At 44.7% G+C, this 25,724-nt stretch overlaps 4 protein-coding genes across 4 annotated transcripts in view; 1 reads left to right on the forward strand and 3 right to left on the reverse strand.

Moving 5' to 3' along the window:
- Nucleotides 1-1,328: 1,328 nt before the first annotated feature.
- On the reverse strand, nucleotides 1,329-5,732 carry eefsec (eukaryotic elongation factor, selenocysteine-tRNA-specific). The gene is made up of 7 exons (XM_080846565.1): nucleotides 5,230-5,732; nucleotides 4,541-4,748; nucleotides 4,227-4,323; nucleotides 3,767-3,931; nucleotides 2,764-3,399; nucleotides 2,417-2,573; nucleotides 1,329-2,062 (listed from the first exon to the last, which is right to left on the reverse strand). The coding sequence occupies exons 1-7, from the start codon at nucleotides 5,537-5,539 to the stop codon at nucleotides 1,884-1,886; spliced, it is 1,752 nt and encodes a 583-aa protein (XP_080702691.1). The 5' UTR covers nucleotides 5,540-5,732; the 3' UTR covers nucleotides 1,329-1,883.
- Nucleotides 5,733-6,561: 829 nt separating this feature from the next.
- On the forward strand, nucleotides 6,562-12,957 carry ruvbl1 (RuvB-like AAA ATPase 1). Its single transcript, XM_080845797.1, has 11 exons — nucleotides 6,562-6,792; nucleotides 7,527-7,613; nucleotides 7,862-7,994; nucleotides 8,420-8,571; nucleotides 8,745-8,834; nucleotides 8,978-9,127; nucleotides 9,686-9,749; nucleotides 10,033-10,231; nucleotides 10,827-10,929; nucleotides 11,092-11,183; nucleotides 12,592-12,957. Exons 1-11 carry the CDS (start codon nucleotides 6,652-6,654, stop codon nucleotides 12,749-12,751), a joined length of 1,371 nt encoding a protein of 456 aa, XP_080701923.1. The 5' UTR covers nucleotides 6,562-6,651; the 3' UTR covers nucleotides 12,752-12,957.
- Nucleotides 12,958-15,606: 2,649 nt separating this feature from the next.
- On the reverse strand, nucleotides 15,607-22,180 carry rft1 (RFT1 homolog). Its single transcript, XM_080845841.1, has 13 exons — nucleotides 21,957-22,180; nucleotides 21,753-21,838; nucleotides 21,280-21,399; nucleotides 20,103-20,292; nucleotides 19,772-19,873; nucleotides 19,524-19,658; nucleotides 18,924-19,002; nucleotides 18,243-18,293; nucleotides 17,804-17,934; nucleotides 17,569-17,713; nucleotides 17,293-17,398; nucleotides 16,856-17,105; nucleotides 15,607-16,485 (listed from the first exon to the last, which is right to left on the reverse strand). Exons 1-13 carry the CDS (start codon nucleotides 22,017-22,019, stop codon nucleotides 16,321-16,323), a joined length of 1,623 nt encoding a protein of 540 aa, XP_080701967.1. The 5' UTR covers nucleotides 22,020-22,180; the 3' UTR covers nucleotides 15,607-16,320.
- Nucleotides 22,181-24,770: 2,590 nt separating this feature from the next.
- The window catches only part of prkcda (protein kinase C, delta a), a gene marked incomplete at both ends in the record, with an annotated part of 15,138 nt that continues 14,184 nt past the window's right edge, over nucleotides 24,771-25,724 (reverse strand). The window contains 3 exons of the mRNA XM_080846287.1: nucleotides 24,771-24,932; nucleotides 25,198-25,326; nucleotides 25,553-25,724. The exon at nucleotides 25,553-25,724 is cut by the window's right edge and continues 17 nt beyond it. Coding sequence (XP_080702413.1) covers nucleotides 24,771-24,932; nucleotides 25,198-25,326; nucleotides 25,553-25,724 — 463 coding nt within the window. The remainder of the gene's footprint in view (nucleotides 24,933-25,197; nucleotides 25,327-25,552) is intronic.

Raw genomic sequence — 25,724 nt, forward strand, 5'->3', positions numbered from 1 at the left:
TTCTCATCCAGCTGTGTCTATCATCGTGAAAGTGTATTCAGTGCTGGTGATCACACACCATCATAGCTTATCATCGAGGTGTACTGAGGACGTTTCCATGGTTATGGTTAAACCCAAATGTTTGTGCTCTAAACACCATAGATGTTACCTGATACAAATTGAACATGTCTAAGATGCTGGAATCATCAACTACCACTCAGACCAGGCATCTTACCCACGCTAAGCTAGCTCTGTCTGTTGTTCTGCTTGGCTTCAAAAGGCAGCGTATCTGCAGTGCTGTTCACATGCACCTAATACACTGATGGAGTAAGGAGTTACAACAATGTTCATTTGATGTTCTATAAATGAAACAACTCAAAAATAAATTATCAAATAAATAGTACAACACAACATACTGTCTACATACTCTCCTCAATATGCTTTTATTTAAATTCCTGGTCGTCTTACACAAGCCCTTGGGTGCATTTTATGTGTGTACTGAGAGGAATAGCTAGGAAACTGAAACACACTGAAAGTGTGAATCCCTGTAGGTAGGTTTGTGGGAGTTCTTCGTGCTGCAGCGCCCTCTACTGTTTTGGGTAAAATAGTGCAGCTACATTAAATGATAGGGGACTGTTCAAAAGTCTGTATGTCTTTGCTACTACAGACTTCTGTTGAATCTTAGTCACTATGGAACAGATCTGCCATCTGAAACCTTGTCTGTGGTGTTGCCAAAAAACTCCCTTCTCTACAATATCCAAAAACCTCCTTTCTCTCCAATATCCAAAAGCTAGTGCTTTGTCCATACTCTGTCACTGATTTCAGAATGCACCTAGAGTCTATAATGCTTTCATATAGGACACAGTTCACCTTGTCTGTTTGCCTATGAGAAGGTAGAGGATTTAAGTATGAGTATGTTATATATATCCAATAGTATCCCCGTAACTTAATTTATTTATCTTACACAGTCTGCATTTCTTCTTGTCCACTTGGGATTTACCTACATGGATTTAGTTAGTTAGTTTCGGTTTATTTGATAGGGACAGATACACATCATGTAGGCTGTACAGCAGCCTAACAGAAAGGCATCATGTGATAATACACTGACGGAGTAAGGGGTTACAACAATGTTCCAACAATGTTCATTTGTTCATTTATTGCAAAGTTTTTGCATTTTATTCTATTTGATGATTTTCACATGTCTTGTCTCGTGTTGTTGAGTTTACGTGTAGTGGGCAGACTGCAAAAGAGCACACACAGATTAGGGTTTTAACAGCAGCCTTTACTCCCAAACATAGTTCTTGCTGCCTAAGTAAGCAGTCAATATATTGACTTGTGTACACACACATTCTTTTACAAAAAGCAGCTCATTGGTTCCCAGCATCATTAATGTACACGACACCCTGCTGATGTCATCATCCTCCATGTTGGTCAGGGAATAGTGTCATGGAGGTGGACCACAGGAGACATTCATGTCTTACCATCACAGGCCACTGACACAGTCAATGAACAGACTGATTCTGAGAAAAGATGAAGAGATGTGTGTGTGTGTGTGTGTGTGTGTGTGTAAGAGAGAGAGAGAGGGGGGGGGGGGGGGGGCTGGCGGTAGAGAGAGAGAGAGAAAGATAGAACATTTTGTAAACTAGACCTTTGGTCACTAAATGTGTATTCCAGCTCGATGTATGTTGTAGTGCTGTAGCTGGCTTCATGATTTACACATATATCATGTGTGTGTGTGTGTGTGTATGTGTGTGAGTGTTTCGTGTGTGTGTGTGTGTGTTTATTTGTGCGTATGTGTTGGTGACGGGTTTCAATGTCTGGCCGCCACCTTCAGAGTTCCAGAATGACCCTAGGCCTGTCAGAGTTCTGTTGGCCAGGACTGTACCATTGTTTTCTCCCGGTGGTCAGGACTGTACCATCTTTTTCTTGGGGTCGAAGATGTATCTCTTGAAACGCAGGTGGATTGAAACAGGCTGTGAGTCCCCTTTGGACTCTTCCTCTTTGACCGAGTCACTCTTCCCTCCTCCCTTTCCTTTCTTCTTTCCACAGGAGAGAAGCAGCTTCGTCTCATCTTTCAACCCCTCTGATTGACAGAAACACAGAGAGAAAGAAAAAACGATGCATCTCTGTCTTTAAATTGTGTGCATGTGCGCGTGTGTGTGTGTGAGTGTGAGTGTGAGTGTGAGTGTGAGTGTGAGTGTGAGTGTGAGTGTGAGTGTGAGTGTGAGTGTGAGTGTGAGTGTGAGTGTGAGTGTTTGTGTGTGTGTAGGCAGGTTGAGGAAGTTGTAGACACACAGAGCACTATCTAATGAGGAAATCAGGGCATCATCATGATGAGGCTGTAGACTAGTCAACACAGCTGTGTTCTTGTGTGTCTCTGTGTGTGTGTGTGTGTGTGTGTGTATCATATTGTACCTACACCATCACCTCCTCTCACCTGGTATTCTAATCTTCACCTTCCCACTCTGCCCAAAGCCCCCCTCGATCACCCCCGACTCCCCTGAAGACAGCGTGACCTTTAACCCCACAAACAGCTGCAGGTTGGTCTCCTTCTTAAACAGATTCCGGCCAATCACGGTGTAGTCATCAGTCACCTGACCACGGAAAAATAGGAAGTCACAAAAAGAGTATGTGAGAATGTAAAAAACTTACCTTATACAAAATATACACAAATATATTTTAGTGAGATAGAGAGATTGTGTGTGTGTGTGTGTGTGTGTGTGTGTGTGTGTGTGTGTGTGTGTGTGTGTGTGTGTGTGTGTGTGTGTGTGTGTGTGTGTGTACCCTTTCCACAGCGCCCTCTCTGTGTTTGTCCTTGCTGATGAGAAGGCGGGGCAGGGTACTCTCTGCATAGTTCTTGTCCTCCATGCCGTGCAGGAGCCTCCCGTGGAAGGCCAATCGGCACGTGTTGGCGTGGATGTCAGTGTCCAGCCTCGAGCCAATCACCAAGCAGTTAGGCGGACATGTGACTGGCTTCTCAAACTCCAGCAGGGCCCATTGGTCAGGGGCCTTTCCCTCGCTCTGACCAATCACGTACTCGTCCTGGTGGAGGTACTCCCTGTCAAATGAAAAGCCCGCCTCCGCCTCGTCGCCAGGTCGGCTTCCTGGATCCAGCTCCGCTCCTGATTGGCTGCCGCAGGCCGCCGCCGAGCCGAAGAAGGAGACGCGCGCCATGACGGTCTCGTGGCCAAGGCTGATGTGGAATTTGGAGCGGCTGGCGAGCGTCCCGCGGTAGTAGCTGATCTTGTGCACGGCGAGGAGGGCGGCGTAGAGCGTTTGCAGGGAGCCGGGGGAACACACCACGCCCCTCTCCAACAGCTTGGGGTCGAACTGCGTCACACACACCCCCACGCGGTCGCCCTGCACGGCCACGCTGACCGGCCGGCGAAACATCTGCATCGACTTTACCTTCTTAGTCACCTGAGTGGATTACAGGGGACAGTCCAGATGTGAACTCTTCTCTAGCTGGTGGTGAACACAACTCAGTGACACGCGCAGAATGTACACACAGCACTTCTATGAGTTCTAAAGCAGTTCTAATCAACTAACTGGAAATTAAGCATGAAACCTCTCATAGTTGTTACATTGCACTCACACAGCTTTCAAGCCAGGCTTGTCAGGTGGCAAAACAGACCTTTAAACACAGAAACTGTCTACTTTTGATTCAAGAGCGAGAAAGAGAGATTTTGTGTATGAGTGGGTGTGTGTGTATGTATGTGTGTGTGTGTGAGAGAGAGAGAGAGAAAAAAAAGACACAGAGGTAGAGAAAAAGCGTGAAAGTATTTACCTTCAAGGCTGGGATTTCTACAGTGTCGTTGATGTGTACTGCCCCCTGCAGGACAGTGCCAGTCATGACGGTGCCTTGGCCTCGGATGGAGAAGCAGTGATCAACAGCCATCAGCAGAGAGCCTGTGGAGTCCCTCTGAGGCAGGAAGGCCTGCTGTTTCAGCACCTTCACACACACACACCACACACACACACACACACACACACACACACACACACACACACACACACACACACACACACACACACACACAAACACACACCACACACCACACACCACACACCACACACATACACATTTTATTCAGCCTACTGAAACAGCAAAAGGGTGGCATATCAGAGCATACATACTGTTGGTGTGACAGCAGCACAGAGGGAGACCAGAAGAGGCCATCAGTCCAGCCAAACCCCTCCAGGTTACACCGCACAGCAGAACTACATACACAGAGGGGGGTTCTTACCTCTACTAATTCAGGGATGCCGAGGGGTTCATCTGTTTCTGTAGCCTCAGGACCTCCAGGTTTAGCTGCCACAGCTATGACAGGGCAGTCTTTAAACCTGCCCATTAACACACACACACACACACACACACACACACACACACACACACACACACACACACACACACACACACACACACACACACACACACACACAGACAGACAGACACACACACACACACCCACACACACAAAGTATGGTAAGAGTGTCATATTGTCTGCATTCCTGCTGCCTACGTCTGATAAAGAAAGCCTTTTATTGTGCCTTGATATACCTGGTGTTCTCCAGAGTTTTGTGCATCCTCTTGGTCATCTTGTCAATGGCGCTCTGCCTTTTCTCGCTTGGCAACAGGTCTGTTTTGTTGAGGATGACCAGCATGCGTGAGCAGGTCAGCTGACCAATCAGAAGGCACTCCGCTGTCTGTGTTTGCATTCCCTTCACCACGTCCACCACCAGCACCATCAAATCAATGATCTGAGCTCCTGCACATGGAACCATCATCACAGCCATACAGCACAGACACATAGAGAGCACAGACACAGGAGCCACATAGAGAGCACAGACACAGAGAGAGCACAGGCACAGAGAGAGCACAGACACAGGAGGCACAGAGAGAACACAGACACAGAGAGAGCACAGACACAGGAGCCACAGAGAGAGCACAGACACAGAGAGAACACATACACAGGGGAAACAGAGAGAGCACAGACTCAGGGGACACAGAGAGAGCACAGTCACAGGGGACACAGAGAGGCTGTGGTCATTTAGCTGAGAATGGCTTATATCACGTTCCTATGTGTACTATTGCAGTTGTCCTCTCTATTCGGGACAATTTACTCCCTATGAAAGAATACAGTTCAAACTACCCTAACGGTTCACTTTGAGAGTATGTGCTTCACTGACACCAATATGAGTGCCAAATAAACAGTAAGACAAACATGATGATAATATGAACATACTCACCCCCGATGATAGTACGGATGAGGGACGCATGTCCAGGGCAATCCACTAGCGTAAACTGTAAGCTGTCATAACCGCGTGGGCGACATTCGGCTTCCAGATGTTGCGGTAGGTCCACGGTGAACGAACTGAACCCCAAGTCTAGCGTGATACCACGCTCCCGGGACTGCGGGTTCTTGTCGAAAGCAGCGGTGGAGGCTGTGCTGCTGAGAGCTCGGGCTAAAGACGTTTTACCGCTATCAACATGTCCTAACACACCAACGTTGAAATTTAGTGTTTTAGTAGAGCCGCCCACGTTGTCTCCGTCTGCCATGATTGTCCAACCAGTCCAGTTACGTTAACGTTACATGAACTTTACTCCAAGCGTAAGTTGTGAAAGTGAGACGACACTTTTTGGTGACAGAACCTTCATTAAATCTTAAAATAGAATAGGGGCCAACTAGCGATCAACCTCAGAGGTGGCACAACATAACATTACTGAAACCGAAGATTTAAATAGGGTGGGTTGTGTGCTCACTCAGAAAAAAAATTGGCGAAGAAAGTTTCCTGTCATAGTACCCTTCCGGTGTCACATCAGTATGATTCCGCCTAATGGTTTTCGGTTCCATGCGAATGTCACAAAGATACAAAATAACATGAACGTAATAATTATTGCCGTAAGTTAAATAAACTGGAATTAGCAATAACAATACACAACTAGCACACCATACACTCACACCCTGGACATAATCTGTTTCAGCTCCTCCCCTCTGGCAGGCGCTACAGATCCCTGCACACCAAAACCACCAGACACAGGAACAGTTTTTTTCCCCTTGTCGTCACCTTAATGAACACTTGAAAATGTATTATATTTATTATTATATTTATATTACATTATATTTATTTATTTGATCCTAAACTGTTGTGATACATTGCACATTTTCAGTTAAAGTACATTGAGAGCAACTAAACACCACAACAAATTCCTTGTATATGAAAATGTACTTGGCCAATAAACATGATTCTGATTCTGATTTATATTGTAGTGTCAAGAATGCCAATTTCTCATAATTCATTAAAACATACTTTTATTTCGTTTCACAGAAGTTACAAAGAAACATACACGTGTTGACAGTGTTCAATCGGCTATTTCAAACCGGGGAAAAATAGGATATCCCCATACACTGACAGCAGTAGTACACACAACCCGGTCTACATTTAAGAAGAACTATGAACTACCGACGTCCAATGAAATGTCCACTGAAATTGTATCTGACAAATCATCTGATTGCTTGAGAATGAAGGCGGGACTTCCTTCAATTGCCTTGGTTACCCCGGACCCGATTAGAAGACTTGTGTTAGAAAAGTGCTTCGCGCCGAATTGAACTGAACGAACGTTGTTTATTGGAATTATTGTAGCTAGATTTGTGTACATTTTCAGAAACAATGAAGATAGAGGAGGTGAAAAGCACCACGAAAACTCAGCGTATCGCCTCACACAGCCATGTGAAAGGCCTTGGACTAGACGACGCCGGCAATGCGAAGCAGACTGCATCGGGCCTGGTGGGACAGGAGACAGCAAGAGAGGTAAGTTAACGTTAGCTAACGTTCGTCTTGATAGCCGAACTATTGGCTATACAACCGGGCTATGCTGTCATTTAATTGGGTTTTGGCACGTTTACATTGTCGGCAATTCTATAGCTTTCCATGGTCCCAACTATATATTAACAGAGAGCAGAGCTGACGTTAGCTGATCAGAAAGCGAGCTACCCGGACCACGCTGTGTGGTGCATGCGGTTTGATTACTAGCGAGCAAGCTAGCTATCTAGCATCGCAACGCCCCCTCTACATTGAGAGAAACAAAGCCAAATTGGCTACTTGGTTTGCCATCGTACGACAAAATTGAAATGATAACATGAGACGATAAAAGTTGCGTGATCTCTAATTTGTACGCGTTTGCCTTCACCTTTATCAAGTTAGCTAGCCCTTGACAACTTAGCTTGGCTTGTAAATATTGCCTAGCAACGGCCACACTAGTAAACAGTGTTGTTGGCCAGTGTTTTTGCCTTCCATGCGCTGTCCTGATAGATCATTTCTTTGATTTTAAGCATACATTGAAAGTAAGCTGTCATTTTCCTGAGATACATTCTCTAAGGGTAGAATTATCAATGAAAGTTAAGTAAAACATTAGTGACATGTATGTAAGATTGTTGTTGTCTAGCATTGCCTGCCAGTGCCAACCTAGGTTAAGTGAACGTTGTATGTCTTGTATTACTGTACTGTGTGTTTCGGTGGTTGACATACTTTTTTGGAATTTCTAGGCATGTGGCATCATAGTGGAACTAATCCGTGGCAAGAAGATGGCTGGAAGGGCAGTGTTACTGGCCGGACCTCCTGGAACTGGAAAAGTGAGTCAAGCTAATATGGTTTTGTACACTGTCATTTCTCTCTTTTACCTCACAATAAATCTATTCAGAGAATTCGGTCACTGATGTAGTGTGATATGAATTCTAAGTCATGAGGAGATATGTTATATGATATATGTGTTTTAAGATGTGCGTTGATATAAAATATGACTATTTAAGGGGTACAAATAAAACTGGATCGGAGAGGGTAGGAAATGGGCATAAATGTGTTTGTGTGTGTGTGTGTGCAGACCGCGCTTGCCTTGGCCATGGCTCAGGAGCTGGGAAATAAGGTGCCCTTCTGTCCCATGGTGGGCAGTGAGGTGTACTCCTCAGAAATCAAGAAGACAGAAGTCCTGATGGAGAACTTCAGAAGGGCTATCGGTGAGTAGGCATTCACACACACACACACACACACACACACACACACACACTACAGGTTCCATTAAGGATTCCGTAATAAGACTAGTAATGATTATTCACTGACCACTGATTGGATCAGTTCAGGTTTGAACATGTGTGTATGTGGTAATATATAGGCCTCCATGCAAGAGGAAGTTCATTGGGTGACTGCACTGGTCACACACAATAGGCCTAAACCCGTTGTGTTAGGAGGGTTTACATTGTGGAACCGAGTCAGTAAGTGTGTGTGTGTGTGTGTGTGTGTGTGTGTGTGTGTGTGTGTGTGTGTGTGTGTGTGTGTGTGTGTGTGTGTGTGTGTGTGTGTGTGTGTGTGTGTGTGTGTGTGTGTGTGTGTGTGTGTGTGTGTGTGTGTGTGTGTGTGTGTGTGTGTGTGTGTGTGTGTGTAGGGTTGCGTATTAAAGAGACTAAGGAGGTGTATGAGGGGGAAGTGACGGAGCTAAGCCCCTGTGAGACGGAGAACCCCATGGGTGGATACGGGAAAACCATCAGCCACGTCATCATCGGCCTCAAGACTGGGAAAGGCACCAAGCAGCTCAAGGTCTGTTTGTGTTTTGAATATCGTAAATTTGCTCAGTAATCTATTGTCAGATATAGTATAGAGTAAAACATTGAATGTGTTAAGTAATATGATGTAATTATTTGAGTTTACAGCATTTACGTAGTTGTAGCAATAATGTGTGTGTGTGTTTGTGTGTGTGTTTCTGATTGTAGCTGGATCCCAGCATCTATGAGAGTCTGCAGAAGGAAAGGGTGGAGGTAGGAGACGTCATCTACATCGAATCCAACAGTGGAGCTGTCAAGGTAAACAAACACACACTTTCAATCTCATTTTTGGTTGACCGATAGTCCACTCTTTTCTGGGACGGAAACACTTCCTCAGTGTTCTGTGATTGGTGGACGTGCAGCCCTGCTTTCCCTAATCTGTGCTGTGATTGGTTGTTCAGAGGCAAGGGCGCTGTGACACATTTGCCACAGAGTTTGACCTGGAGGCTGAGGAGTACGTGCCTCTGCCCAAAGGAGACGTGCACAAGAAGAAGGAGATCATCCAGGACGTCACTCTTCACGACCTGGACATAGCAAACGCCAGGCCACAGGTACACAGATATTGAATAAGCATAACATTTTCATTCAGTCACTTAGCAGACACTTTTATCCAAAGTTAGGTACAAAGGAGAAAACAATCAAGCAATAGAGATGTAGTGTGACAATAAATACTACTTTACATAATGTATAAAAAGTGCAGGAATGTAACTACTGTAAGTGCGAGTTAAGTACTAGTTAGATGAGATAGCATTACAGGAAAGATAAGGAGAGGCAAGGGAAGGGAGAGGAAGTGCAAGTTAGGAAAGAAGGTGCTCTCTAAGGAGGTGCTCTGAAGACTTCTTAAAGTAGAGAGGGATGCCCCTGCTCTGGCAGTGCTAGGGAGCATAACGTGGGAGTGGGAGAAGTTCTGAAAAATGAGGGGGGGGGGGGGGGGGGGGGGGGGGGGGTTAGTGATTTGAATTGCTGCTATTGACATACATTTGACATAATGGCGAAAGGTTAATTTGTTATCTGCTGAGCAGGCAGAACTGACTGATCAATGTGTGTGTTCCAATGTGTGTGTTCCAATGTGTGTGTTCCAATGTGTGTGTTCAATGTGTGTGTTCCAGGGAGGACAGGACATCATGTCCATGATGGGCCAACTGATGAAGCCCAAGAAGACAGAAATCACAGGTGAGCTATAAACACACATTAACGCCTGTTTTCAAAATGTGCTGTGTATGTGTGTGTGTGTGTGTGTGTGTGTGTGTGTGTGTGTGTGTGTGTGTGTGTGTGTGTGTGTGTGTGTGTGTGTGTGTGTGTGTGTGTGTGTGTGTGTGTGTGTGTGTGTGTGTGTGTGTGTGTGTGTGTGTGTGTTGATTGATTGATTGATTGATTGATTGATTGATTGATTGTGTGTGTCTGTGAGACAGTGGTGTATGAGTTTGTCCTCACTCTTCTGTGCGTGTGCATGCAGATAAGCTGCGGGCGGAGATCAATAAGGTGGTGAACAGGTACATTGATCAGGGCGTGGCTGAGTTGGTGCCGGGGGTGTTGTTTGTGGACGAGGTTCACATGCTGGACATCGAGTGCTTCACCTACCTGCACCGTGCCCTGGAGAGCACCATCGCCCCCATCGTCGTCTTCGCCTCCAACCGCGGGAACTGCCTCATCAGGTGTGTGTGTGTGTGTGTGTGTGTGTGTGTGTGTGTGTGTGTGTGTGTGTGTGTGTGTGTGTGTGTGTGTGTGTGTGTGTGTGTGTGTGTGTGTGTTTTGAGTTGACCCTTCTAAAAAAACCTTTTTATTAAAGCAATGAAGTCCTTTTTAGCTCCTTGTTTTGTCTGAGTCTGAATGTAAAACACTATAAAACGTGTACGTAACGTTACAGTCCAGCTCAGACATCCGCCAAGGCCAAATACCCTCTTTATCAATGTCACAGAGAGGGAAAAACACATTCCTGGATCCTCCCCTGGGTCCAGATCGGTTCTCAAATTAAATGAGTTCTACCTTGGCCCATGGTCCATTAGAGTTTTATGGAAATTGGCCAGGATTGGCCATTTTGCATATTCTTGCTGACACACGTACAAACTCGGACAGACAGACAGACAGACAGACAGACAGACAGACAGACAGACAGACAGACAGACAGACAGACAGACAGACAGACATCTCAAGGCAATGAAAACGTGACGTCCTCGGCGGAGGAACTCAATTGGAATTGATTGATTGACCGGTGATTTCTCTCTCTCTCTCTCTCTCTCTCTCTCCCAGGGGGACAGAAGACATCTGCTCCCCACACGGCATCCCTCTGGACCTGCTGGACCGAGTCATGATCATCAGGACCATGCTCTACACGCCGCAGGAGATGAAACAGGTGTGTGCTCATCGAGATGCTAGGAATATAGGATGTGATTCATCCAGTTTTTTTTAACACAACCAGTCAAGTAGATACATTTATTATGACCAGCAGCTGGCAAAAGCTCTTCAAAAGCTCTACAAGTGAATTTTGTGTGTGTGTGTGTGTGTGTTTTTGTAGATCATAAAAATCCGTGCACAGATTGAAGGCATTACCATCAGTGAGGAGGCTCTCGCACACCTGGGAGAGATTGGCACCAAGACCACGCTAAGGTAATGACACCCTCGGCTTCATGAGTGACGTGTGCTTATCTCCCTCTGGAACGAAATACTGTTTTCTGATTGGCTAATGGGGTGTACATTAAGTTCGTATAACCGGACACCTTGGACGTAGTCCCAGTAGAAAAGTTAAATCGTCGTTCCATATCAATGCTCTTGAATGGTTACCATTGACAACCAACATAACGTTTTATTTTTGACAGCTGGTAGCGGATACATAGTTACAATCAAGGAAAACAAAAATGGTGATGACAGCGAGGGGAGACACAAAAAGATAAGACTTCGCGGAGCAACACCACTTTGCCCCGCAGCGTCCATTACCTTTGTAGAACTGTACAGCTCGTCGGCCGTTATCCCTTACTTAAGGCCAGTGTTTCTCTCACATGACGCCAAACCAGTGAGGAGACCAGGGACATTCTGTCACCGCACACTCAAAGCATCTACTGATGCCACACCTTGACTGACATATGTGAGGTGAAAATTCACCCTAGTTACCTCAGGACTCCGGAGCTGCGTATAAGTATATTTTTTAGACAAACAACAACAACAACAATTGCAATGGGCTCCCCTTCCAGCACGTGGCTGAAAGTGAAGCAATGATAAACACATCGCACAAGGTTTATATAGACAGATGTTTAGCATTCAGCAGGGATAAATACGTGGTGAATCTCTATGGTTAGGGACAGACCAGGGGAAATCTCGTCACGTCACACCCAAAGCATTTACTGATGCCAGTCAGTAGGCAGGTGTGCTCTTTGGTGTCCATACAGCACTGATGTTATTGCTCTCTGGATCTGGAAATCAGTGATCTGTCTCCAGTTGCATGACCATCAAGCATCGGCTGTATAAATCATAGTACATTGGGATTTATCATTTCATTATATTTTATATTATATTTGTATTACATGTCTTTTTACATGGATACTCAAAACAAGCCTCTACCAAGATAGCCGACGCAGAGCAGATAAAGTACAAAGCCAGTTGTGCAGAGGTCAGAGAGGACACATTTGGCTCGTTATGGAAACCCTTCAGCAGTTTAGTTATTATTCTGCAGTAACTTTGCTGTCTGAGTACTGGGAACATTTGCCTTTGGTTATGAGTTGTAACATTTGTGAACCACCCTGAGGAGAGGTGTGGTACTTCAAATCCAATACTCATTGTTGGGTGAAAGGTCACTGGCCCTCCTAGAGCACTTGGATGAACTAGCGTATGGATGCAGAAGTCTATCGTCTTTTGGTATACCATATAACCTTAGACTGCACTCTCTCTGTGTGTGTGTGTGTGTGTGTGTGTGTGTGTGTGTGTGTGTGTGTGTGTGTGTGTGTGTGTGTGTGTGTGTGTGTGTGTGTGTGTGTGTGTGTGTGTGTGTGTGTGTGTGTGTGTGTGTGTGTGTCTCTCTCAGGTATGCTAACCAGCTCCTGACGCCAGCCAGCTTGTTGGCCCGTGTGCAGGGGAAGGAGAATGTGGAGAGGGAGCAGGTGGAGGAGATCAATGAGCTCTTCTATGACGCCAAGTCCTCCGCCAAGATCTTACAGGACCAACACACCAAGTTCATGAAATAATAACTCCCCTCTCTGTGTGCCACTCACTGTCTGCCTTCACCCGCTCGTTCCCCTCCTCTAGGTTGTTTTAAAAAAGTTATTTTTTTTGTTTTGTTAGAATGTCTATCTATATGTCTGAAATCTGTTCTTTATTAAAAAAACAATAATCTAAAAGTTCTTAATTGGTTTGTTGTTATTTGAAATAAAACACGGCTGACTGTACATTATATAAATATTTTTTTTTATAAATCAATTAAATAAAAAAGTAATCACAATTCTTTATACCAGGCTGAATATCTTGTTTTGTAGAGTTGTATTAGAAAGGTATTTAGTACTCTCACTTAACCTCTGTACAAACCAACACACTGTATAGTATGGAGATGTTTGGGTCACATTCAGCATTAACTCAAAAACATGCATGAAACAATATCAGGGGGGTATACAAACTTTTATTTAAAAAAGGGTTTCTTTCCTACCAATGTTAGTTGTGTTTCTAAAGTGTAAATTAAGTGAAATATGTTGAGCGAGGTAGGTGTCCTTGGGCGTCACTTCTTGCCTGGTTTGTTGAATGCTGTTTCTGCTCCAGAGCGAACTTTGCTGAACACCGAGGGAGCACTTTTGCCAGCACGCTCTGGACACACACACACGCACACACATAAGGAGAGTAGACACAGTCAGATACAGAAACATTACTGCATGTGTGTGTGTGTATTCTGTCCACTTGGACAAGATGCAACTTTGAAAACATGCATATATGTTTGCATATGTTCATATATATGCATATACTGTATTACCACAGTAGGTATTTGATGAATAAGCTGCATCATTTGAAAGATGCATGCATTGTTTTTGATAATCAATGCAATTCCAAAATAATCTTACATAACATATTTATGTAACATATTTACATCAATACTAATTCTAAAACTGCATCCTTGAAGGTTATTAAGAAGGCACTGAAATTATATTGTTGGAGAGAAGCCAAAAGGAATTATAACGTATACACATCTGAGGATCAGTCTTGCCACTACTTAAAGAGTGTTTTGCTTTTGACAGAGAACAGACATGTTAACTCAGGAGAAGCACACCCATGGGTATCTCACAAATTACTCTTCCCTACGTTTGTGTGTGTGTGTGTGTGTGTGTTTCTGTGCCTATGATCTCTGAGGGATACTCTCCACTGCTTTATATGGAGTGGAAATATTGTGTAATCCAAAGGGGCGCACATTCTTTCTGAGCGAAACACAAACACACTGTGTCCAGTCTCACTCAATCAGAGCGCCACATCAGTAGGTCACTCCGCTCCACTCCTCAATGCTCCTCTATACACCACTGTGCTCCAATCCACTCCACTGTATTCCACTCTACGCCACTCCTCTCTACTGTACTCCACTTTACTCTACTTTACTTCACTCCACTCCATATCACTCTACTCCACTCCACTCCACTCTACTCTACTCCACTCTACTCCACTCCTCTCTACTGTACTCCACTTTACTGTACTTACCACACTCCATATCACTCTACTCCACTCTACTCTACCCTACTCCACTCCACTGTACTCCACTCCAATCCACCCAACTCTACTCTACTCTACTTACCACATTCCACTCCACTCTACTCTACTCCACTCCACTGTACTTACCACACTCCTCCATCACCTCAAAGGTCTTTCCTTTCACCTCCTTCTTCTGGCCCAACTGATCCCTGGCTTCCAGCAGGTCCTCCTCCCGCACCTCTGGACGCTGCGCCTCCTCACACTCCTCCATCTGATGGATGGAGGGAGAACAGGGCGGAGAGGAAAAGGGGAAATATGGGGGTAAACAATGGGAAACTCCAAAACAATCCAAACAGTTCCTTAGTGTAAAGTAGCTGAAAGGTGTGGTTGTATCCTTTATCGGTGGAAACTGCGCTCTGGATTTTCTTTATCTGCTCCTTGTCAACTCTCTTTCTCTCTCTCGCACACATACACACACACACACACACACACACACACACACACACACACACTCGAAAGTGCAGATAACGCAGAAACACTCCTCTACCCCCCCAATGGCCGGCTCCTACCTGGGACATGGTGCCTGTTGGTTTAGTAGTTGTAGTAGGAGACGTCCAGTGCAGCTTCCACTCAGCTTTGTTCCGTTCCTCTCTGCTCTCTTCCCTCTCTTTGTCTCTCGTCCTCGCTTCTTCCTATGGTCTGGATTATGTCATCTCTCTCTCACACACACACACACACACACAATGACGCATACTTCAGTCCGGCCCTATAAACACACACACACAGGTCCCCAGTGGGTTGTAATTCCGTGTGCCAGGATCTGAGTCAGCGACTCCTCCCCTCGCTCTTTTCTCCTGTCATTATGTCATTATGGACGCTGCATTACAAATGTTGCTGTTCGACTCCAGAATTACAGAACTTTTCCGACTTATTGAACTTTATGTACAAGCAGAACTTGTTGTCAGGCGTCAGCTTCTATTCTTCTGAAAATGTAACTCTAGAATGCGATTCAACTCCTCCAACACTAGCCCCCTGCTTTTGTCTTGTTTAAGTTACTGTGTGTGTGGTGTGTGTGTGTGTGTGTGTGTGTGTGCGCGAGGTCATGGGGTTGTGTGGCTTAGGAGTGTTTGTTTCCCTCTTTCTTGTCAAGCTAAAGAAAGGTGGAAATGTGAGAAAAGAGGCTGAACCGTATTCACAACCTTTTCTAATGAGTTGGCATTAGGACACAGCGCCCAGTTATGTCACACAATCATGACATCAGTTGACAAATTAATAACTTTCAAGAGTCCATTCAAGTATATAAAAGAAACCGTTTATATTATTATTCACATTAAACAGACAGACAAGTGTGAACATGATATCCATTCATTTTCCCAGTCTGCAGTCAGTTTAATAGCACTCCCAGAAGGGATAGTCACAAAGGTCATTCCAGGTGAGTTCTCTAAGATAACAGATGTTATCTAATCATCCTCTTGAATACGATTTGGGTTTGCTTTGGTCTTTTCTAGTACATATCTTAACTTGTAGTGCCAGTAACTACATTCATAGCAATTCCATACTAATTAATCAATAATAATTGCAGCCATACTTATTGACATCATAGCATCACAAAAAAAAGCTACAGGTTCCTCAACCCTTTTTACTAGTATATTTATATTTTATTTATATTACATTATATTCAAATTAAAGACTATCATATAAAAAATAAATGACATAATCCAGACAGGGCTGCTTTAAAGTCCTCTTCATATACGTACCCATGGAAAGGCTGTGTGTGTCTCTGGAGCCAAGATCATGCGTCACGCCTTCAACATGTCTGGGTGAGCTGGAAGACTATGCTGAGCTGAACCTGGACACAGCCAAAACCCTACAGATGGACGTAAACACAATGTTCTGTTGTGCACTTCACTAAGTGCAGTTATCCGGACAACTCAGTGACCCCTGCTGCTTTGTGGAATAACCTCCACGTTCAGCCCAGACACCCCCATGGTGGTGCAGTGGTGCTAAGGCCTGGGACCCCAGACCCCTCAGGCTTTCAGGTGTTCTATAGGGTTTCAGGTGAGCGTCAGGGTCTCAGATGAGCTGCAGGGTTTCAGGTGAGCTTCTTGCTGTAGCGAGGCAGCAGCTGGGATTTAATGAACTCCACGAGACGAGTCTCGGTGACAAACGCCGTGGCGATCACCCCGAGTAAACACACCCCACCCACGGCGACGTGGACTAGCCATAGCAACCAGCCCCCATCACAACAGAATACACTCTGAAACAACAAAAAGACAAAAAAAATATTAAAGATTGACAACGCTGCGCTGTAGACATAATGCCAGATGATCCCCACTGATCCTTGGTTGATTCTGTCACTTCAGCTTGTTACGTATCCACTTTTCTAACAAATGTACTCTCACTGTCAGTAATATGAGAGGCACTATGCACACAAGAGAAGGAATTAAATGGAGGGTTACAACTCATCTACATAGTACATTTCTATGCATAGAGTTGGATATTAACTCATGAACACATTACATATCTATGCATAGAGTCGGATACTAAGCCAAAATCCAGCCATTGTTCACAGGAGACATTCTTCTAACCTATATGCACATAACAGTTTCCATGGTGATGCGTGTTACCTCGGAGACCGTAGTGAGGGCGTAGCTGGCAGCCAGGCTGGCCAGCAGGGCGGGGTGAGGCCGCAGCCCAGCCAGCGGGGTGAACTCAGATGGCTGGAAGTAGCGGCGCATGTACACCAGGCTGTGTGTGATCCGCAACGCCATGTTGCAGCAGTTGGCCAGGATGAAGCCCACGCCCCCAAACAGCCCCGTCAGCCAATAGGAGAGCAGCAGGAAGCACACAGACAGGCCGAGCATGACAAAGTTATACCTGCAGAGGAAGAGAAACCGAGACAGAATGTGTGCATGGCTATGTAGGATAATGGAAGTTATTTATTCATATGGTTATGTTAACACAGGTGCTGTTTCGTGTGTGTGTGTGTGTGTGTGTGTGTGTGTGTGTGTGTGTGTGTGTGTGTGTGTGTGTGTGTGTGTAGTCTGTGTTGTTTTTTAGTTACCGATCCACCTCCTCCTTGCTCATGGCAGCGAAAGTGAAGCATTCTGTGATTCCATTCACAGCCAGCAGGAGAACATATGCACTGTAGCATCTCAGGAGAGCGGGACCTACACACACACACACACACACATTTAATAAAAACAAAGGCCACTGTCTTTGATAAAAACACACTCTTATACACACACACACACACACACACACACACACACACACACACACACACACACACACACACACACACACACACACACACACACACTCACACACACACTCACACCTGTTCCACTGCTCAACAGCTCTCCTCCGTAGATGTCCAGGGCCAGGTGAGAGTAGGCCTGTCCAAACACTGCGATGATCAGACCAATCACAAGCACCAGCTTCAGCAGGCATTCCAACACATCCGCTGCCATGGCAACCTCTTCCTACATGACAACAAAACACAACACTGTCAGCACCACTGGCCAGCTGATAGGCCGTGCTGTCTTCAAAGTCTTCCCCGATTGGACACTTACTCGTTTCTGTTGATGAACGGTCCGCCCTCTTTCCAGAACCTTTGCGAAAAATACGTAGAAGCTCTCCTCTATCGGGAGGAAGAGGAAGCGTGCCACCATCGAGCCCAGATTATTAATGATGTCATACACACCTACAGAGAGCAGGAGGAGAGGCTACATTAGAAACAACACTGACAAACGCACCTTCCTTATGTAATATTTGTTTTTGTTCAGAAATGTGTGTTTGAGTGTGTGTGTGTGTGTGTGTGTGTGTGTGTGTGTGTGTGTGTGTGTGTGTGTGTGTGTGTGTGTGTGTGAGTGAGTATGTATATGTGTGTGTGTGAGTATGTATATGTGTGTGTGTGAGTATGTATATGTGTGTGTGTGTGTGTGTGTGTGTGTGTGTGTGTGAGTATGTATATGTGTGTATGTTGAGACTGTAAGAGAGTGTTATACTCACCCTGGTCTCCAAAGTTAAGCACATTCAGAAAGGTCATCACGTAGCGCTCCCCTGTAACACAAAACACACACCATAAAACAATGTAAGTTTGAAAGGGTGTGTATGTGTGTGTATGTGTGGTTGTCATGAGGTAAGTTTGAAAGGGTGTAAGTGTGTGTATGTGTGGTTGTCATGAGGTAAGTTTGAAAGGGTGTAAGTGTGTGTATGTGTGGTTGTCATGAGGTAAGTTTGAAAAGGTGTAAGTGTGTGTATGTGTGGTTGTCATGAGGTAAGTTTGAAAGGCTGTAAGTGTGTGTATGTGTGGTTGTCATGAGGTAAGTTTGAAAGGCTGTAAGTGTGTGTATGTGTGGTTGTCATGAGGTAAGTTTGAAAGGCTGTAAGTGTGTGTATGTGTGGTTGTCATGAGGTAAGTTTGAAAGGGTGTAAGTGTGTGTATGTGTGGTTGTCATGAGGTAAGTTTGAAAGGCTGTAAGTGTGTGTATGTGTGGTTGTCATGAGGTAAGTTTGAAAGGCTGTAAGTGTGTGTATGTGTGTTTGTCATGAGGTAAGTTTGAAAGGCTGTAAGTGTGTGTATGTGTGGTTGTCATGAGGTAAGTTTGAAAGGCTGTAAGTGTGTTTATGTGTGGTTGTCATGAGGTTAGTTTGAAAGGGTGTAAGTGTGTGTATGTGTGGTTGCATTACCTTCAGTGAGGATCTGTTTTAGGAAGGACTGCTTAAAGAAACTCCAGGTCAGCCTTGCCAACTTCCAGTTGATCACTGACTACAGACAAACGCATACATAAACAAAGAAGTGAGAAATGAGAGACATAAACAGTAAGTGCAACACACCACACACAGACACATACAGACACATGTGCAGACACACACACACACAACACACACAGACACATGCACACACACACACACACACACACACACACACACACACACACACACACAGGATCATGTGAGTGTAATGGTGACCAGTGTGGGTACAGTGCTGTGCAGTGCAGTGAGTAAACCTCATCCCTAACACCTTAAGGGATGTGCTAGTGATAGACGCTAGTGACAGACGCTAGTGGCAAACGCTAGCACTGCATGCCCACCTGTGCATTCTAGGGTGCAGGTCCATGTGCAGGGAAAGACTTGAATGTATACATGTACTGTAAGTGGCTTTGGATAAAGGCATCTGCTAATTGAAGAAATATAATGTAATGTCTTGTGCAGGACTGTGGTTTCCACCATGGACACAAGAGTGACAGGAGCGGAGTGCTGTGAAGGGGGGGTGGGTGGGGGGCTTACCTCTCCCTGTATTCTGCCCGGGAGTGTCTCTGTGATGCTCTGCAGAGGGAACCCCTTCTTCTCCGCCTCAGCTGAGCCCAGGAACCGCATGAAGTAGACCACATAGCACAGTACCAGGAACCCCGAGTACACACACTGGACCCACACAATACAAGGGCACACAGAAAGAGGATTTAATCAAATGAAACATTAATAAAACATCACTAAATATGTACATTGATAAGAATATGTCACTCAATTGTATCTACCTGAGATGCAGCAAAGATGTAGAGACCCCACTCTGGGGCCGACATAACCATTACCACGGTTACGATGCACTTAGCAACCATCGCTAAGCTCTCTGCTACAACCTGTAAACGATGCAAACACAACACAAAAAAAAAGAGTTGAGTACACAAAATATTCCAACATCCATTCCTATTATGTGACTGTCATTGAGAGAATCAGATAGGACATAGCTCCTACAGAGACACACAAAGAGGCTACACAAAAAAAAGTAAACATACACACACACACACACACACACACACACACACACACACACACACACACACACACACACACACACATTTTGCTCACCTTCAGTTGCACAAGCATGTGTGTCTGTGCGAGGACCCACAGAGGTTCAGCCAGCAGCTCCTGCAGTGCTGCCCAGCAGAAGAGACACACAGCAGGCAGATAGTTGGGAACAGCCTGGGGGTCTGGGGCTTGCAGCACAAACGCCCACACACACACCAGTAATACACCCCACACACAGCCCAAAGGAAAGCTGGGAGACAGACAGAAACAGAGACAGGTACATTATAGGGGTGTAAAAAAGAATCGTTTTGCATCGATGCATCGATCCAACAGCCGACGATACGATGCATCGACACGTCCGCAAGAGTATCGATTTAAAAAAAAAAAAAGATGAGTATTTTTATTTTATAGTGAATTAAGTAGGCCTACAGGGGTATTTTTTGTTACCATTTGCTGCTACTAGTGCACATTTGCACTCATTGCACTGATTTTGTGGAGCATTGTCATTTTAAATTGAATTAACTACAGGCCTATTTTTTGTTACCGTTTGCTGCTAGTGCACTTTTGCACTGATTTTGTTGAGTATTGTTATTCTATAGTGAATGTGGTATAGGCCTATTTTTGTTACTTAACACTTTGTACTTTGTACAGTACTTTTTGATGCAAGGCCTTTCAGAATCTATAACAGGGGCATTATTATTTTTCAGTGAATGAGGTTGTCATAGGCCTAGGTGGAGTACAACTTTTCTACTTCTGTTATTGGCTGTTGTTTCTCAAATAAAATGCATAACGATATAACAGCTTTCATTGATTTATTTCAAATTTGAAACATTGTCTAGCCTGTAAGGTAAAAAAAAAGAACAAATTAATCGAATCGAATCGAAATCGAATCGTATCGTGGTGTATTCATGAGTATCGAAAATAATCGAATCGTTGGGTCAGGAAATCGATACTGAATCGAATCGCCATGATGGGTGTGATTTACACCCCTAGTACATTACAACCAGACATGGAGACCTGTCTTTGACACAGGCATTCAATATCAACCTTCTACATGACAGATATACAAGTACTGCATCATAAACTCTGAAACTGCCCAAAGGAAAAGTAAATTGCGGGGAGACAGCATTCATGAATCCCTTTTTCATCCGATGTGGTGCAATGAGGTGGGAGAACTGCCGTCACACCTGAGATTACCCTACGCTACTTTTCTACCTCTACTGAGCCTGATGCTTACGTGAGCCACAGCAGGTTGATGTTCTGTCTCCAGTTAGACTCAGCCCCCCCGCCACTAAGACATGCCCTCCTGAAGGCCTCTCGGGACAGGAACACCAATGTAGAGTACAGCAGCATCAACCTAAAACACACACACAATACACACACACACACACAGAATATTTTAATAAAAAGTTCCATTCAGGTTCTGACAATGGGCACAGGTTGCCCCTAGTGCAAATGACACCCTGGTTAATTAATTCCCAGCCCCCTACAATAGACAAGAAGCGGGCTGACAGGTTCATCGATCATGGTCCTGCTCTTACAGACACTGATACCACCTGCTTTATTGTTCAAGGTAACATAATACAACACAATCTGCATTCAACCGCCACACACACACACACACACACACACACACACACACACACACACACACACACACACACACACACACACACACACACACACACACACACACACACACACACTCACCTAACATTCACCACGCCAATCAGCTCCTTTGACACAAATCTCAGTGTAAAGGCGTTCAGGAAGAACGTCAGGAAGCGAAACATCACCTTTAACACAGAATAAATCAACACACACACTTATGCTATTAATGACAGTTTCTCTCACACATTCTAAAGTCAATGAATATTTACTCCACTGGCTAGCATGGTGGGCAGATAACATTACCTGTAACAGGACATTGTAAGATGCGAGAGTAGATGCACTTCTCAATACATCCTCGGACCCCATGGCTCAGAACAACTCGGAGTTCTGCCTCCCCGCTAAATCAGGAAACGCATTCACTAAAACACACTCGATTGGACGTGGCTGGAATCCTTCAGCGGCGAATCACGCCTCATGTTCTTCAGGAAATGAATTGTAATGCAAGAATAATTTGTTTTCACACCTCTGCGGCCGCCAGCTGAGGTAACCCGCTCAGCTGCCTGTCTACTTCCGTACACACACCGAAACATCCCTCTCTGGCTTCTTTGCAGTCTGCATTAAACTACTAGCGCATTACTGCCACCCTCCGCTATGGAGTAGCCTACACACGTCATGAGAATACTACCCCCATTGCATCCTGTGTGGAAGCAGGGGCCTACCAGCACCCCATTCATTACAATATCTAAAGGTCATCATCTCTTCATTCACCCACCCATTTTGATTTTGTGTTTCAGTCTGAGAGTAAGTTCATCTGAAGAATGAAAAAAAAAAGCCCAAACACTCCTGGCTGTTAAAACTATTAAATGGATGATGACAAGAATCTAGAGTGCCAGCTGATTAAAGGTTTAGGTCCTGTTCACAAAATTTAAGATGAGTCCATGGAAATGATACAAAACCAGAAGACCAATGACTCTATGAAATGTTTTTAGTAATCTGACAAACACTTGCGACTTGAAAATGTGCACTGGGAGTTTGTATGAACACGTCTGTACACGGAGAGAAGCTGAGCTAACCACACAGTTGAAAGTACACATTCTCATAGTCATATTTATGTCCTTAACTTGAACTGCAACAAAAACACAAACACAGATTGAACACAGGGTATTCTGACTCAACAGGCAGATGTAATATAAAACTAACATACAGACCAACATAAACAGAGGCAATATACTTAAGTCAAAACATACCCACATACCCATATACATCTTATGCCTAAATGTACCAACAATATACACTTGATCATAATTGTTTGCATTGGCTTGTCTTAAATTTTATTTAAAATAATATGGAGGAACATAGTCTTAATCTAGTTTATTTCAGGTCTCTAAGAAATAACTTGTTACATCAGCTTGAATCAGAGCTATTGTGTACATGCCTTAACCGACACACCCTGACAACAGCCTAATCCTTAGCACATTCTATACCCTTAACAATCAACTTTAAAGGACTTATAGCACATCATATTTGTTGCTTTAGTAAGGCTGAATGAGAATTCTCTCTGGCCGAGTCACACACACGTCTACGGATACACTACTGGCTATAGATAACAGTCAGAGGATTGTGGGAGGTGGGTGAGGGGTTGGTTGGGGGGTGAGGTTGGCATGAACCTGTGTCGCGTGGAAGGAAGTGATTGTCTGTTTAGCAGAAGAACATACGTCTCAAGAGATTTTGTTGAAATGTTGGTTGTGGATTGCATCAGAAATTCAAAGCTGAGAACATTGCACCCATAGCCTTTCCCCCTAAAACCTGGCCCTCACTTTGACACTGATACTTTTGCATGTTGTACAAATTCCTCAACTCTATTTTGAACTCTCACCACAAAGTCCTGAAGTCACACCTGGCCCTATGAAACTAGGTAGGGGTTAAATATAGCGAAAGGGAGTTTGTTAAAATAAGGAATTTTGAGGGATGAGTTTACTGAAGGAACATTAGCGATGATGGTAAAAGAGGAATGTGATTGGTGAAGAAAGTCTTTGATTCCTCAGAGTTCATGTACTGTATGTGTGATGAGTCTTTGCTTATAGCCTTATGACAGTGATACCATCACACAATATAAAGGTAACACTAGCACTTTAACATGCAAAGCCTAAAATTACTATAGCTCTCTATGCAGAGTTTCTGTTCTCGTCTACTCCTGTCTCTCTCTAGGTCCAAGCTCCCATAGACACAAACACTTAAGCACAATCTCTGCCGTGACTTCTCTTGCCTGGAGTGTGATGGTGTGTTGATCATGACGAGTTGTCTTACTGCGGAACAGGGGGCATTACTAAGCAGCGTGAGTGAGTAAGAGCCCGGCCGGGGTGGCTGTCTTTTCTAGGCAGAGATGGTTTATGTCCCTCAGAGGCCACCGTAAGGGAATCGAATGAGTCATAGACGATGTGGATACATGCCTTCTACCAATCAAATGAGTCACAGATGATGTGGATACAGGCCTTCTACCAATCAAATGAGTCATAGACGATGTGGATACATGACTTCTACCAATCATTTCTGGATCATTATTTTCTGACCAATATCCAGACACATTCAAACATAATCCATGTACTCGGACAAAAGCCTGTTTGCGATGCTACATTTCCACATAATATCACTTATGCTATGCTTATGTTAAGCTGTAACAGTGTAGCAATACGAAGCAAGATTTCTTTGTCACATCAAGTGATATTGTAAGGATGTCCACCCGCATCCCTGACTTTAATGTAGCCTAGATGCCACAATTAACAAAGTAACTTGTAGAGACAACATGTGCAATACGCAATCATGGTAGCAACCTCATCTGTTCATCTGCGTCAACAACAGTGCCAAAACGCATTTGACATGTGCTGATGTTAACGCTTGTTGTTGTAACTCTGTGTTAGTTATTCAAGCGGGCTCGTAGGACACAGGTTTGAAATGCACTCAGAGGATAGCGTCTGCTATGATGCGTTTACAGACAATTAGGGGGCTAGTTGGGGGGGGAGTCTGTGTGCAGATCTGTAACTTCCATCCTGGGCGGACGTGAGGCGGGCGTTCCAGTCGGCACTGAGGGGAGGGAGGCGAGCGTGGAGGGCCTCTTCATCACTTCTGGAGGATGAGTTCCTCCATCTTGGGGTTGACAAACGAGAAGCCGGCGAACGCAGACTGGTCCATGGAGTCAATCAGACTCTTGTCGCAGTGGGAGAGGCGGGGCTTCTCGTTCAGGAACTCCCGGTCAAAGTTACTGCAGTCATTGGGTGCTTTCTGTGGTTGACAGTGTCAATCAAACAAAAGAGAGAAGAAAAAAGTTAAGACTACGGAACATACTACTTTTGGTTCGAATGGAACATACCACTTTTTGGTTTAAAAGGATCATACCACTTTTGGTTTAAAAGGAACATACCACTTCTGGTTTAAATGGATCATACCACTTCTGGTTTAAATGGATCATACCACTTCTGGTTTAAATGGAACATACCACTTTTGGTTTAACTGGAACATACCACTTTTTGGTTTAAAAGGAACATACCACTTTTGGTTTGAACGGAGGGTCCACTTCTCTCCTCTCTAAGGCAGACCAGTTTATGGTCTTGAAGAAGACGTGGCCTCGAATATTACCCACAATCCCCAGCCGGAGGGAGGGGTCACGCTCAAACAACTACAGGGAAATAGGGCAGAAGAATGCTGCAATGAGTGGGGTTCAGCTGAGAGTGTGTGTGTGTGTGTTTCGCTGCGTGTGTGTGCGTGTGTGTGTGTGAGTGTGTGTGTGTTTGTTTGAGTATGTGTGTGTGTGAGTATTTCTGTGTGTGTGTGTGTGTGTGTGTGTGTGTGTGTGTGTGTGTCTGTCTGTCTGTCTGTCTGTGTGTGTGTGTGTGTGCTTGCACCCGCTCCAGTAGATCTTTAGTGTCCTTGGTAATCCAGCGTGGGTAATGGGGTGTGTCCTTTCGGATGGATTCAAACAGCTCATCTTCATCGTCACCATGGAATGGCGACTGACCAATCAGCATCTCATACACCAGCACTCCCAAAGACCACCAGTCCACTGAGAATGAGTAC

The sequence above is a fragment of the Sprattus sprattus genome (genome assembly GCF_963457725.1).
Source record: "Sprattus sprattus genome assembly, chromosome: 10".
Classification (NCBI taxonomy): Eukaryota; Metazoa; Chordata; class Actinopteri; order Clupeiformes; family Clupeidae; genus Sprattus; species Sprattus sprattus.

Excerpts from the sequence above, each read along its gene's own strand:
- ruvbl1 (XM_080845797.1), top strand. The coding sequence starts at position 6,652 with ATGAAGATAGAGGAGGTGAAAAGCACCACGAAAACTCAGCGTATCGCC. Across the intron at positions 6,793-7,526 it reads GACAGGAGACAGCAAGAGAG|GCATGTGGCATCATAGTGGA; the intron begins GTAAGTTAACGT and ends TGGAATTTCTAG. Across the intron at positions 11,184-12,591 it reads GGCACCAAGACCACGCTAAG|GTATGCTAACCAGCTCCTGA; the intron begins GTAATGACACCC and ends TGTCTCTCTCAG.
- eefsec (XM_080846565.1), bottom strand. The coding sequence starts at position 5,539 with ATGGCAGACGGAGACAACGTGGGCGGCTCTACTAAAACACTAAATTTC. Across the intron at positions 3,932-4,226 it reads GCATCCCTGAATTAGTAGAG|GTGCTGAAACAGCAGGCCTT; the intron begins GTAAGAACCCCC and ends GTGTGTGTGAAG. Across the intron at positions 3,400-3,766 it reads TAGAAATCCCAGCCTTGAAG|GTGACTAAGAAGGTAAAGTC; the intron begins GTAAATACTTTC and ends TAATCCACTCAG.
- rft1 (XM_080845841.1), bottom strand. The coding sequence starts at position 22,019 with ATGGGGTCCGAGGATGTATTGAGAAGTGCATCTACTCTCGCATCTTAC. Across the intron at positions 20,293-21,279 it reads ATCAACCTGCTGTGGCTCAC|CTTTCCTTTGGGCTGTGTGT; the intron begins GTAAGCATCAGG and ends TCTGTCTCCCAG. Across the intron at positions 17,106-17,292 it reads AGCAAGGAGGAGGTGGATCG|GTATAACTTTGTCATGCTCG; the intron begins GTAACTAAAAAA and ends CTTCCTCTGCAG.